Here is a 14,574-nt window from a genome sequence, read left to right as displayed (position 1 = left end):
CTTTCCCTGCCCCCCGCTGCCCCCGCCCCATTTGGTGTTTTGAATCAAAGTACTGGCACAATATTGAGAGTTCTGAAGGAAAAGGGAAAAGGAAAAGAGGAATCTGATTTTCTTGGGTGTGCGTGGAAAATCATTTTTCCTCTTGTCTTCATTTTGCATACTTCCATAGTTAACATTTTCTAAGTTATTGTCTGTTGCCCTCCAAGAATAACAGAAACGAAAGTCAACAAGATGAAGTAGGGTTTTCACCACCTTACCGGCATGTTACAAATGGTTTGCATTCTGCTGAGCCCCACGTGAGCAGCACGGTGGCCCAGCGCAAGCTTTATGCGGTCAGGTAAACCTGTGATCACGTCTCCATGTGAAGACTGCCCTGAGTTAGCCCAGACCCCACAGGAATGGAGTAAATGACTATCCCCCCTCCTCGTCCATGACCACTTCTCAGCAATCTCCATTGCTTGCCATCTGTCCTCACCCTTCAGGGTCTTTCAAGTCCACTCTGACAGTTTATTTGCTTCACTAGATGCTTTTTGTCAATAATCTCAGCTGGAACAAACACCACAGAGCTTTCCGTCATACCATGGCGTTTTCTATCTTTCCAAGGAGGTTTAGAACCCACACTCCAAACATTAAATCACCCTTGTAGGGCAGCGTTCCTTGTTCGTGGCGATCTGACGTGTGTATGACCCTTAGTTTTCTCTCTCTCAGTTGCTGTGTGGCGTGCTGTGTCCACAAGGATGTCAGCAGTTTTGACAGCTGACTCTATAACATGAGTTCTCAACCAGGGGTGATTTGGGCATCAACTGATGTTTGGCAACTGTAGTAACATTTCTGCTGGTAGAGACCAGGGAAGCTCTTCAATTCCTACACTGCACAGAACAGCCCCACAACCAACTTCAAAATGTCAAATAGGGCCCAGGTGGAGAAACCCTGGCCTACAGAACTGACAGCTGAAAAGCCTGTTTTTCTGAAGAGCTGAAGCTGAAACAGCAGGCCCTGATCCTCTGAATGAGCGATTTCCTTACACTCAGCTCTATCTCCTCAAGGGTGTATGTGGGCTGAAGACTAAATGTCTATTCAGAATGTACTGTTGCCTCTGGGAACAAAGCGCAGTATGGAGAAACACAGTTGCCAGCTTCCCACTTCCTGCCCTAGTGGATGTTTCTTGGGGGCTGGGAGACGCCAGCAGAGTCAGCCCTGCTGATCAAGAGCACCCCACTGTCCTGTGTCACTGAAGGAATTCAAAGACCAGGCTTCCCCAGGTGCTTGTGATTCACTGTTTAAGTGACAAAAGCACCCAAAATTGTATATTTTAGAATTACAAGTAATTGTTTTTAAAGAAAGTACACAAAGGAATAAGACTTAACCGAAAGCAGTGTCCATATGGAACACCATTGTGTCAGGGTGGTGAGTTTCCCCAAGACTGTTCTCCCTTTTCTCAGTGAATGTGATGTGATTTGATAATTTCTCTGACTGAAAAAGATAGTGTCCCTTCAAAAGCTAATGCTGAGTGTCAGTGCTGGCAGTCCTTTTGTGATTTGGGCATTTGCAAAGAAGTCATTTTGTGTTTCTTCGCCTTGAACAGGAATTCCCAGCACCAGCTTAGAGGATTCCGCCTTGGCCCAAACCCTGGGCCTGTCCTACTCCGAAGTCATTGAAACGACGCCAGATGGCACGGAGAGACTGAGCGGCTCTGCGGAGGTTGGTGGGGCCTAAGAATTTACTTCTAAACTCACAGTCTTCACATGAGCTTCATGATGCATTTTCCTTTCGATGCAAGTTACAGCCTACCATTTACCACTGCATTCATCCCCACACCTAACAGACTTGCAGCCTCGTTTCTAAATCTATGAAACCAAAATAATGTTCTTTTATTACTATTATTATTTACTTCTATTTATTTATTTTCGCCTCACAGCTTGTGAACTCTTAGTTGCGACACGTGGGATCTGATTCCCTGACCAGAGGCTGAACCCAGGTCCCCTGTATTGGGAGCATGGAGCCTTAGCCACTGGACCACCAGGAAAGTCCAAAATGATGTTCTTTCTCAGGATCTAAAAGCTTCTTGACTCCAAGTTGAACCTGATCCCTGAACAGTATCATTGTCAGAATAGCTAATACCTTATTTTGGGAATCTTCTGCTTGAGAAAAATGACCTCCTCCAGGGAAACTGGTTCCTTGAGGCAGTTGACCAAAATTGGCTTTACCTTTTAGAGCTCTCTCTTCTCCCCAGATGCTTCTTTCGAGACAGTGGCAGTCCAGGGTGGTGGCCTCAGGGTGGCAGCTCATTCTGACCGCTCTCCTTCCCCTCTCAGTTCACAGGTATGAAGCGGCAGGATGCATTTCTAGCCCTGACTCAGAAAGCCCGGAGGGAGAGAGTGGGCGGTGACGTGACGAGTGATAAACTGAAGGACTGGCTGATCTCGAGGCAGCGGTACTGGGGCACGCCCATCCCCATGGTCCACTGTCCGGCCTGCGGGCCCGTGCCCGTGCCTTTGGAGGACTTGCCCGTGACCTTGCCCAGCATCACCTCTTTCACCGGCAAGGGAGGCTCCCCACTGGCGTCAGCTTCCGAGTGGGTAAACTGCTCCTGCCCTAGGTAAGGAGCCACACCTCTCGGCCGCAACCCTGCCCGGCACAGCCCCTGCTGGAGTGCCAGACTCCCCCGTCCCTCCTTCTGCTAACTCTCCTCTCGGACTTCCGCTTGGTTGGAAAGAATAACATAGGTCTTTTGCAACCTTAGAAAGAGGAGGTTGGAATCTGGAGCCCAGCCCTGTGATTGGTGCCCTCTCCTCTCCTCTGGGCTGGTGGAGGCAGCAATATCAATTCACATCTTTCCCTGAAACAGCTGATCCAACTGATGGAAAAGCTACACATTTTCATCATAGCTTTGGAAAAGACCACTTTCCTTCATTATATATTCCAAAGAGCTTCTCAGAGAAAAGAGGAAATGCCTTGCAGTTTTCCCACAGAGTGACTGTGGTAACAGTGGAGATTTATCACAAGCAGCAGACTAGTAGCTGCGAGGACAAGTGTACTCAGGGGTCTCATTCTTTAATATCCTGAAACATGTCATATCTCCTTAATTCTCATTTTGGAAGTAGGATTATGTTTTCTGTCAATTCACTGGCATGTCTCCCATTTTTTTTTTTAAGATCTTTTGATGTGGATCATTTTTTAAATCTGTATTGAATTTTTTACAGTATAGCTTCTGCTTTGCTTTTTTGATTTTTTGGCCCTGAGACATGTCGGGGTCTTGGCTCCTGACTAGGGAGCGAACCCTCCCCCCACTGCATTGGAAGGCGAAGTCTTAATCACTGGACCTCTAGGGAAATCCCTCCCATGGGATTTTTTAGGATGCCATTCCAACTGATTAAAAAGTAAATAACAGATACCAAAGTGTAGTATTTCCCTTCATCCTTGTATGGAAAAGCCATTTTTCTCTGCCTTGTAGATCATGATGGGGTTGTTTTAAAGTTTTGAAATAACTTAGTCCTCTTACTACCACCTCTAGGTCAGTAATTAGGTAACCACCTAGTTGGATGGCATCATCGACTCAATGAACACGAGTTTGAGCAAACTCTGGGAGGTAGCGAAGGACAAGGAAGCCTGATGTGCTGCAGTCCACGGGGTCGCAGAGTCAGACACGGCTGAGGGACAGAAGAGTAGTGTGAGTGCACGGCTCAGGCTGGCGAGGCAACACTCATGGCTTCAAGTCCTGGCCCGGCCTCTTCACTAGCTACGTGGTCTTGGGAGAGTCACAGAAGCTCGCTGAGCATTGATGTCCTTATCAGGAGTGAAAATGACCCCGGGCAGGGGTCTCAGAAGATGAGAATGAGCACATGGAGCCCTGCACAGTGGCTCCTAGCAGTCAGTCTGTAGCTGGAAGGGTCAGCGACATTCTGCCCTGGCCCGCCAGCAGCTCACCCACGCGCTCACTCAGGCAGTTCTGAGGTTTGTGATGGGGCTTGCAGGAATGTAGGAAGCTCTGGGCCAGGTAGGGGAGAGATAGCACACCCTTTTTGTTGATAAGCAGTAGCAAAGTACTTCTCTGTTGGAGACATGGGCAGCCTTCTGCCCACCCATTGTTGCAGCCCAGGGCCTTGGTGATGGGGATAAGATCTGCCTTGTCTACTGATTCCTGGAGAGCAGACCCCAGGCGTGGGCTTGGTCAAGGCTCCCTGATGAATCTGATGAGCATGCAGGGCTGAGAGCTGCTGAGCCCGTGTGGCCGAGCGGGACAGCCCAGAGGTGAGAACCGTGGGCACCAGAGCCCAGCAGAGGTGGATTTGTTACCCTTGAGCTCCAACACCTTGAACAGATTTCTCAACCTCTCTGAACCCTAGTTACCCGTCTGCAAAGTGGGAACATCAGTAGTGCCTACCTCATCATCCCCAGAGTTCCTGGGGATTAAACGAGATAAAGCCTGGGAAGCATTTGGCTCGGTGCTCACCACCCAGTTTTAGTCTTATTAATGTTGGAGCTAATAACAGTAATAACACTGCCACCATCATCATTGTCTATACCGCCCACTTACCAAGTAGTCTCTTCTGTATAATCCAGCTTTTAATGTCAGCCATAAAAGGTGTTGGTCATCTTCAAATCCACCGTGACCATTTAAAAAATCAACGTGGCAAGTTTTGGTCAGATATCAGCCCCTTCTATTAGTTGAGTCCTGCGTTTTCTTCCTAAATCGTATGCGTGCCCTAACAGTGAGGAAGAAGAGACATTTATCTTCTAATTATTTCCCCCAAATAGTATGTGTTCTGAGAGACCTGGCTTTTGTTTAGACATGCACTGTTGAGATCAGATTCTTAGAGCAGTCCTGGGTGGTAGGAAACAGGATTAGGGGTCCCTTAGGGCTCTCTCCAATAAGCCCCTGTCCCTGGAACCACCACTGTTCCCAGTGGGAGCCCTGACTGAGAGGCATGAGGCCCCTAGGAGCCCAGAGCCCTGCCAGGTGTGTGTTCCTGTGTTTTCTGCTCAGCCACTTCCATTTAATAAGCAGGAGGTGGGGAGTGACTGTTTCCTCCAGTAATATTTGGAAAGCCAGTACCAACTGCTTCACATATGCAACACATAAAGGCAACCCTTCTTTTATTTTTTTAAAATGCCTTCTTTTATTTTCAAAATTAAAAACAGACTGAAGCCCTTACATGCTAAATTAGCAAAGGATTCATCACTTCCTCTTTGGGACGCATCATGCCCCTCCTCAAATTTTCCAAGAACAACACCGCCCCCCCCCCCCCCCACACCAAGGACTCATCCCGCCAAGAAGGCAGCATTGGGAGGCATGGCTGGTCCCACTTCTATGCTTCAGAAGGGAGAGCCTGGAGTCTGAGCTGTGTTCTCCTGCTGTGGCTTCTCACAGCCACAAAGGGTCCCTGCTAATAGCTGTCAACCCCTATCCACTCCTGATCCATGCCTTTGAGGGGTCTTCAAGGGAGCCAAGCACCTTCCTTGGCAGGCTTGGCTAAGGGTACTGTCCCTTGCCTTCCCAGAAGTGGTGGCGTAGGGCTCCAGTCCGCTGGGCCATCATTCTACTGACACATTTCAAAATTGGTTTGGTAGCTGGGCCCTTATGGAACCTCAGTCCTCTCCACGTATCACATCCCTAGGATGAGCACTGCTTTTTCTTTTCAACCCTTCACATACCGCGCGTCTTCCTCCGTTCACTGTCTTGAACTGTGGGCCTCTCTTCACCTTCTGTAAGGAGCCTTCTTTTGGACAGTGGCGTGTTGGTGAGTGTGTGCTAAATAGATCACTGGAGGGGGCCTTCTGATTTGTAGTGTTGGCCTGTTTCTATGGTACAGGTACTTCCTCCAAGGGCTAACTTCAGACGGCCCCTTGGCATCACTCCCTCGTCCCACTGTTGGGAAGAGATCTCAAGAGTCAATCCTCAAAAACTGTTATGAGTTGCTCCAGCACACTTCTCCCTTTGAGTCTCCATGTTGACTTATCTTCCTGAGGTCACCCCCTGAGGATATCTGCTCCTCTCACCCAAGAGATAGAGATAGAAAAAAAATTAAGAAGCCAAGTTCCTTTTTCAGCGCAGTATCTCACTACATTTGGTTTTCAACTTCTCTTCATAAATCGACGTGCCCCATGAGCATCCGAGAGGAGTAGGCGTTGGCTGGAGACAGCCGTGACCTGCCTAAGAGAGAAGTGAGTGCATGAAGAGATAAGGCTCATGTTGGATATTCTACCATGTTCAACTCAGACAAGCAGAGAATAGGGCTTTTAACTGTCGGAGATTTACATTTTTAAGCTTCTTTAAAGCATTGTGTACTCTGCAGTACAAAGAGAGCCCATACCGTGAATTGTTCTTTTCATGATGTGGGATTGTTCTTGTGACATTTTGAATTCGTACTAATTGTTATAGCTTTCTGAAAAGCTGGTGGAAAATGCATTAATACTTAAAAAGAAACCAATCAATGCGCTTTCTTTCCTTCTTAGGTGCAAAGGAGCAGCCACAAGAGAGACAGATACGATGGATACCTTTGTGGATTCTGCTTGGTACTACTTCAGATACACTGACCCTCAGAATACTCAGAGGTACAGAAAGCCCTGCTGAATTCATGAGCATGTGTTGGTCTGGGTCTTCCATGAAGCAAACATCAAGATAGAATTCAATGGGCAAGAGATTAATGGGGGCAGGTGCCTCTGGGGAATAAAGAGGTGAGGGAGCAGGAGTCGGTAGGCAAGCCCTGGACTGGGATATAGGTCTGATGCCGATGAAAGAAAAGGATGAAGGCAGAAGGATTTGGTTGAAGAGCCTCAGACCCCAGCAGAGCTTGAAAATTCTTGAGCAGTCAGGATGGGAAACGCCGAGAGTCCCAAGTCAGGAGGCAATGCCTGCTCTGGTCCGAGGGCACAGGCTGCCATCAACACCCGGTGGGTCCAGAGATGAAAGAGCTGGAACCCATGGGTCAACTCACACTCCTGTAGTGAGTGTGTTCAATTATTAAATTAGTTCTTCAGAGCCAAGTAAATCCCAGGCATAGCAAAAATGAAAAAGAGTGAAAGGAAGAGCTTTTGTAATACCCTCATTGGCCCTGCAATCATAAATACGTAAAGTTATTAACTTAAATGAAAATAATGATGTAAGTGTACAGGGAGGGTAGAAGATAGAGAGTCAGCGAGCTGAGAGCAATGACCTCTTAGCACATACGGTCACTAGATAATTTCCCAAACTGATAAATGAACAAAGCATATAAACATATTTTTAAATAATTGCCAAAAAGAAAAACATCTGAAAGGTTTAAAAGTGGCTAATCTGAAAGGTTTAAAAGTGGCGAAGTGACAGGTGGAGGGTGGGGGCTAGGTGGGGGGGAGGGTAGTGAAGGAATGGGGCTGGACACCACTGTTCTACATTATAAACCTTTCAGGACCGTTTTTTTCCAGCAATGTGCATGTGCTTCTTTGACAAAAATAAATAAGGGAAAGAAAGCAATAGGTAGATGGGTAGAGAAGGAAATGAAAACAAACCGGTGCAGACCACAGGAAACCACAGACACTGTGCTTTAAAGACCTTGCCAACTCGCTCTTGTCCACGGGAGAACCATTATACTGAAACCCTGTAGGCCAGGTATAAAAATACCCCCGTTTTCTTCGCTGGTTGGGAGATAATGTATTTCCAGGGAGACGGCCTCTCCTGCCTGCCCCAGTCCTGCTATTCCGTGATTCACGTGGAGGCTGTGCAGAAATGAGCAGAAGCCAGAGTGAACAGCAGCTGGCAGAGGCAGAAAGGACACAGAGGGATTGCTGCAGCTGGGACCAACCAGGCAACCCCGGCCAACCCACAGAGAGGCCCCTCTTCTGGGTGTCCCTTTTCGAAGGAGCTTTTATTGCCTTCCATTTCACGTATGGTTGTGAGAGTTGGACCAGAAAGAAGGCTGAGCGCTGAAGAATTGATGCTTTTGAACTGTGGTGTTGGAGAAGACTCTTGAAAGTCCCTTGGACAGCAAGGAGAGCAGACCAGTCAATCCTAAAGGAAATCAACCCTTAATATTCATTGGAAGGACTGATGCTGGAGCTGAAGCTCTGATACTTTGGCCACCTGATGCGAAGAGCCAGCTCATTGGAAAAGACCTGATGCTGGGAAAGATTGAGGTCAGGAAGAGAAGAGGGCAGCAGAGGATGAGATGGTTGGATGGCATCACCGATTCAATGGACATGAACTTGGATAAACTCCAGGAGACAGTGAAAAACAGGAAAGCTTGGCGTGCTGCAATCCATGGGATTGCAAGGAGTCGGAAAGACTTAGTGACTCAACAACGGCAGCAATAATTTAGGAAGAGCAGCCTTACAGTGCAGGGGAAATCAGACTCTCCACCTCTCAGAGCTTCAAGGGAAAACCTTCCTACAGATGACAGAGACTCCGGCTTAATGAGGGGCCCCTGAGTGGTGAGACACATCCTGAGACCTTCACAGCCCCCGGTTTGGAATCCCACCCACCACATCCTTTCCCTCATAAAATGCTGCCGTGCATTTCCATGCTGCCTTGTGGTCTCACTGGGTGGTTTCCAGGATAGATCATGGATCCCAGCTATGGCTGCTTTCATTGTCTCACTCCTGTTTACTTCAAGCTTACTTTCAAGCACCATCCTTGACTTCCCTTGCTTTTCTGTCGCCTGCATGAGCAGTCACATTTCTCCGGGGAGCCATTTTTCACATAGAAACATTATTTAGAATTTTGCCAGAATTCTGACATTGTAGCTGCAGGAGAGAAAGCCAAGCTGTATTAAGATGCAGACACATGGTCTTTGGCCAGGCCCACCTGCCGAGCCCCGGGCTCCTGCTTCCAGCCCGAGCTTGAGTGAAGGTCCACGCTGGGGGGAAAATGTACTTGAGGTGTGGGGAGGAGAATTCACAAATACGAGAAACCATGGCGCGCAGATCCTCCACAGGCCAAGGTTTGCCTCACTGGATGACCTCAAGAGAGGGCCTTACCTTGGGGATGAAGAGATCTGTCCCCAGCCAGCACTGTTTCTCCCTCCCACCCCCCACCAACCCCGCACCCGACAAGAACCCCAGCCAGGAAACAGAGGGAGTGACCTTTTCCTCCCTGGCATCCATTAGGATTGAGAATTGAGGAAACTTTTCTTTTAGGACCTCCATTGACCAAAAATATACCTGTTGGGTGAGAGAGAGTTGGGCTATTTTAATTACTCTACGTATGTTCAGGGCATTTTGAGAGGCATATACAGGCTCTTGCTGACGATCTGCATTTTGAGGCTACTTTTAAGACAGGATTCCTGTTTTAGAATGAAGGCCTAGTATCTGCGTGAGAGTCTCCATTTTAAGTGCCACGTTGCCCTCTGTTGGCAAGAACTCAAAAATCTTAGTGTCTATGGTAATAAAAATTAAAATAAAACCACAGTCAAATATATGCCTTGTACAGAAATACCTTTATTGCTGGTATATATTCCTTTTGTCCTCATTCTATGTGAAAATCACACTTGTTAAAATATGTCAGCAATGGCTTCTAAAACAGTTCTTGTAAATTTCATAAATTAATATTGCTCTGACATTTTTCTCCTCTCTTATGTAAGCTTCTCATTATATTTTAAAATAAAAAATCACTGTTTTTTTTTACATAATTTATTTCAGGGAATATGCAAATTATAATGTCTGTCTAATTTATGCAGTTGTAACAAAGTAGGGTTTGTTGTTTTTTTTTTTTTAATAAATGACCATTTCTCTTCCTCCCAGCCCATTCAGCGCAGCCTTGGCAGATTACTGGATGCCTGTGGATTTGTACATTGGAGGGAAAGAGCACGCTGTCATGCACTTGTTCTATGCAAGATTCTTTAGTCATTTTTGCCACGATCAAAAAATGGTCAAACACAGGTAAGCATTTACACTGCTTTGCAAAAGAATTCGGTTTCTTGAATAGCAGCTGAAAGCAGGTGTCAGCTCTTCTGGAGCAAGGTGAATATATGTGTAGCAGAAGAACTCTTATTTTTCAAGTATGCTTTAGAGGTCACTGTCAGCCTTGACCGTTGGAAGTCCACCCGTGTTGTTGAGTCAGTCCCAGCCTGTGCTGTTTGCCTGCTCACATAGGGTCTTCCCTTCAGCTCTTCTCTGTTAGATGGAGTTAAATCTCTGCTAACGGAGAATTTTCACCTGGGAGACAGCGGAGAGCTTTCATTACGTTACGTGGCTTTTTATAGCTTCTCGTGTGAGGTCATGTTTATCATCAGGTCCTTCGATGTCAGCTCTTTCCAAGCTTGACTGAATCCTGTCTCAATATATCACTCTGATAAAAGTGCATAATGGATTAAAAGCTAGGGAAAAATCCATTGAGAAATTCGTTCCCTGTTGGTCTGTAATCTGTTCCCCGTGGTGTTCAGAAAGATGTGTGTGGGGGCTTCTTCCCCATGAAATACCTCATATATATATGTATATATGTGTGTGTATGTGTGTGCATATATATAATGTGTATAATATGTATATTTAATGTATTGTACAGTTTTAAAAATAAAATGACCATCCATGCACCCCCGTGTCACATTCGGAAACAGAGTCTTACAGGCCCCTTGGAATACCCAGGATGCCCTCTGCAATCAGGTCATCCCCGTTCCTGCACCTCTGCCTCTCCCCTCACAATGCCACTTCTGAATCTTGAATTATGCATTTTCTTGCTTTTCTTAAATTTGTTGCTTCTTGATGTATTTTGACTTAATTTATGTTTTGCATTGAGGCACAGTTGATTTACAATCTTGTGTTAGTGTCAGGTGTACAGCAAAGTGATTCAGTTTCATATGTACATAGATAGATATATATATATTTATGTAAAACCATCTTTTGCAGATTCTTTTCCCATATAGGTGATTGCAGAGTATCAAGTAGAGACCCCTGTGCTATACAGTAGGTCCTTGTTGATTATTTATTTTCTATATATTATTGTGTCTATGTTAGTCCCAAACTCCTAATTTATCCCTCCCCTCAACCTTTCCACTTTGATAACCACAAGTTTGTTCTCTACCTTTGTGACTCTATTTCTGTTTGTAAATAAGTTCATTTGTACCATCTTTTTAGATACCACCTATAAGTGATATATATTTGTCTTTCTCGGTCCAATTTACTACGCTTAGTGTGATAATCTCTAGGTCCATCCATATTGCTGAAAGTGGCATTGTTTCATTCTATCTTGTGACCGAGTCACATTCCATCGTATATTTGTGTGACATCTTCTTTACCCCCTCCTCTCCTGATGGACATTTGCATTCCTTCTGTGTCTTGGCTAACGTAAACAGTCTGCTGTGAACATGGGTGTGCGTGTATCTTTTCAAATTACGGTCTCCATAGTGGTTTACATTCCCACCAACAGTGTAGGAGGGTTACCTTTTCTCTGCACCCAACGTTTGTTATTTGTAGACCTTTAAAATTTTATTTGTTTACTTACGGCAGTGCTGGGTCTTCGTTGCTGTGTGAGCTTTCTCTCGCTGTGGCAAGCAGGGGCTACTCTCTAGTTGCAGTGTCTGGGTTCCTCACTGAGGTGGCTTCTCTTATTTCAGAAAGTGGACTCTTGAGTGCACAGGATTCAGTAGTCGTAGCTCGAGGGCTCCGGAGCAGGGGCTTAGTTGCCCCAAGGCATGTGGAATCTTCCCAGGCCAGGGATCAAGCCTCTGTCTCCTGCACTGGCAGGCGGGCTCTTTACCGCAGGACCATCAGGGAAGTCCTGTGTGTAGGCTTCTGATGATAGCCATTCTGGCTGGTGTGAGGTGCTACCTCAGTTTAGTTTGATTTGCATTTCTTTAATAATTGGCAGTGATGAATATTTTAAGATATATGTGTTGTTTCTGTCTTTGAACTTTGTATAAATAGAATCATATTTCACATGTTCTCTCTTGCTTCCCTTGCTCAGCATTTTTGGAATTTCATCCATCTTGCTGCATAGAGTAGTTGCATTTCTGTTTTATTGCCATCTGGTATTACATTACCTGGAATAGAGTTTCTAATACAGAGTTCAGTTCATGTCCGTACCATTAAAGTCCTTGGGCTGTTTTGTGCAGTTATGAACAAAACTGCTAGGAGCATCCATGTATGTTTCCTGACATACACACATGAGCAGTTCTCTAAGATATGTGCCTGGAGTGGGACTGCTGAATTGTAGGATCACTCACGTGATCAACTTCAGTAAGAAAGCCAGGCTGTTTTTCAGATTGACGATATAAACCTACACTGGCACTACCAGAGGTGAGCATCCTATTGATGACTTGACATCCTCACCACTACAACATACAGTGCTGCCAACCCTGCATCTCCGTGGAGGGCGGGTTCTGGGACCTGCTGAGGGTACCAAATCTGCAGATGCTCAGTTGCCATGGTCGGCCCTTGATATCCATGGGTTCCACATGCTTGGATTCAGCCCACCACGGATCGTAAAACAGAGAGGGCTGACTGTATTATCCAACTGTAAGACTTTTGTCAAACTTGTGGTTATATAATGGATGACTTTGTGAGTTAAATTTGAATTTAAAGACAATGCAGTTTAGCGTGTTTTCATTCTGTTTATGAGCCTCTGTGTCTCCACTTCTGTTAAATCCCCGTTTGTGTGTCTTGCCCTTATTTCTTCTGGGCTGTCTTTTATCGATTGTAGGAATTCTGTAAATATTCTGGATGCTGTGTGTATTGCAGTATTTCTTTCCGGCTCTTGGCTTGTCTTATTTTTATGGTGTCTTTTGATGAGCAGAAACTCTTAATTTAATGTAGTAAATTTTAATAACCTTTTCCTTTATGGAGACTGCTTTTAGTATCTCAATACCTTTAATGGAATAATCCATCATTTTCCCCACTGATCTGCAGTGCCCTTTCCATCATAAATCAAGTTTTTGTGAATATGCAAGAGCCTATTTATAGGGTCTTTTTTTTTTTCTCTTGTCCATTGGTCTATATGCTTTTTTCTGTGCCATTAATAGTTATTTACTGGCATTGTTTATTTTAATTATACAAGTCTCAATATCTAGTAAGGCAGTCCTCCTATTTTGTCCTTTTTATTTAGGAGTAACTTGACTATTAATATATTTGGACTTTTGTTCTTCCATATAAATTTCAGATTCTGCTTGTCAGATTCCACAGAGGTTATCTGTTGGGCATTCAACTGAAATTGCATTGGATCCACATACGTATTAATCTTTTCTCACTCTTCCTTCTTGCATCTCTGAATTGAACATCTGAAATCATTTCCCTTTTACCTGAAATATATATTAATATTAATACTTTAGAGTCTCTTTTTTTTTTTAAGTAATGGACTGTTAGTTCTTATTTACCTAAAAATAGATTTATTTCAACCTTGTTTCTTAGTTTGCCAACTCAATAGCACACTTAAAACAATGTGTTTTTTATGTCTGATCTGGCTTTTTCACTTGTTTTTCATCAGGACAATAACTCAGGTTCTTTTGTCTGCTACTCTGCCTGGAGCACCATTCCTGAGATTTTTTTTTTTTCAGTTGTTTCTGTGCTTTGTTTTTTTCATGCAACAACCTTTTAGAATGTTTTTTAATTGAAGAGAAGAAAAGGGGAAAATATATCTGGTCATCTCTCTGTCCAGTTAATTGATGTTAACAATTAAAATAGTAAATAATGAAAAAGTAATACATGTCTAAAATGAAAATTTTTAAATTTCACTGCATAGAAAGTGAACATTGAAATCTTCCTCCCTGCAGCCTACCTTCTACCCTTCTCAACTGTTAACAGTTTTTCTTGATTTCTTCCAGAAAAATATTTTGTATCTGTTGATATACTCATTTTTAAGTGTTTCATTTATTATATATATATAGTCTTTTGCTTTTTTATTTTATAATATATCTTGGTGATCTCTCTACATCAGCATTTACAATTTACACATAGTATCCTGTCATATGGATATAGTGTAATTTATTTTAACAGTCACCTTAAGTCACTTTCAGAACCTCTAAAATCCAATTTCATTAAAATGAAGTGCTTTGAAAGCTCCCTCCCTTTTTACCCCGTCCTCAGATCTGTTCCCACATTCTGTTCATACACACATGGATTAAGTCTACAGAAAGCTAATTTAGGATATAAATTAAATGCTTAAAATAATTCTCATTAGTCCCAGAGACGTTCATGTGTAAAAATTAACCCATCTGCATCAGAAGGCCACTAAACACATTAACAGCATTAATCCTCAGGGAAGTATTTATAAATTACAGTCCATCCCTTGGTGTCCGTCCATTAGGGATTAGTTCCAGAACCCCCACTGATACCAAAATCAGTGGATGCTGAAATCCCTCATACAAAATGGTGTAGTATTTGTATGTAACTTACACTCTCCTGAATGCTTTACGTCATCTCTAGATAATTTTATAATGCCTAATACAGTGTAAATGCTATGTAAATTGCCTGGGTACACCAAATTCAAGTTTTGTTTTTTGGAAGTTTCTGGAATTTTTTTTTTTTTTTGGATCGATGGTTTGTTGGATCCACAAGTGTGGAACCCACAGATAAAGAGGGCTGACTGTAGTTACAATGCTTGTAACTTAGATTATAGCATTTGCCATTCTGCCTTGCATTTCTTCTTTGTGGAAACTTCTTCACCTCACTAGA

At 44.2% G+C, this 14,574-nt stretch overlaps 1 protein-coding gene across 1 annotated transcript in view; it reads left to right on the top strand.

The window, feature by feature from the left end:
* Window positions 1-14,574, top strand: part of LARS2 (leucyl-tRNA synthetase 2, mitochondrial) — a 142,533-nt gene that overhangs the window by 93,501 nt on the left and 34,458 nt on the right. The window contains exons 10-13 of the mRNA XM_068982310.1: window positions 1,586-1,701; window positions 2,316-2,599; window positions 6,457-6,555; window positions 9,715-9,852. Of these exons, the coding sequence (XP_068838411.1) occupies window positions 1,586-1,701; window positions 2,316-2,599; window positions 6,457-6,555; window positions 9,715-9,852 (637 nt within the window). The remainder of the gene's footprint in view (window positions 1-1,585; window positions 1,702-2,315; window positions 2,600-6,456; window positions 6,556-9,714; window positions 9,853-14,574) is intronic.

This window comes from Capricornis sumatraensis, chromosome 10 (assembly GCF_032405125.1).
Source record: "Capricornis sumatraensis isolate serow.1 chromosome 10, serow.2, whole genome shotgun sequence".
In the NCBI taxonomy this organism is placed as follows: Eukaryota; Metazoa; Chordata; class Mammalia; order Artiodactyla; family Bovidae; genus Capricornis; species Capricornis sumatraensis.
This window is presented reverse-complemented; position numbering and strand designations above follow the sequence as displayed.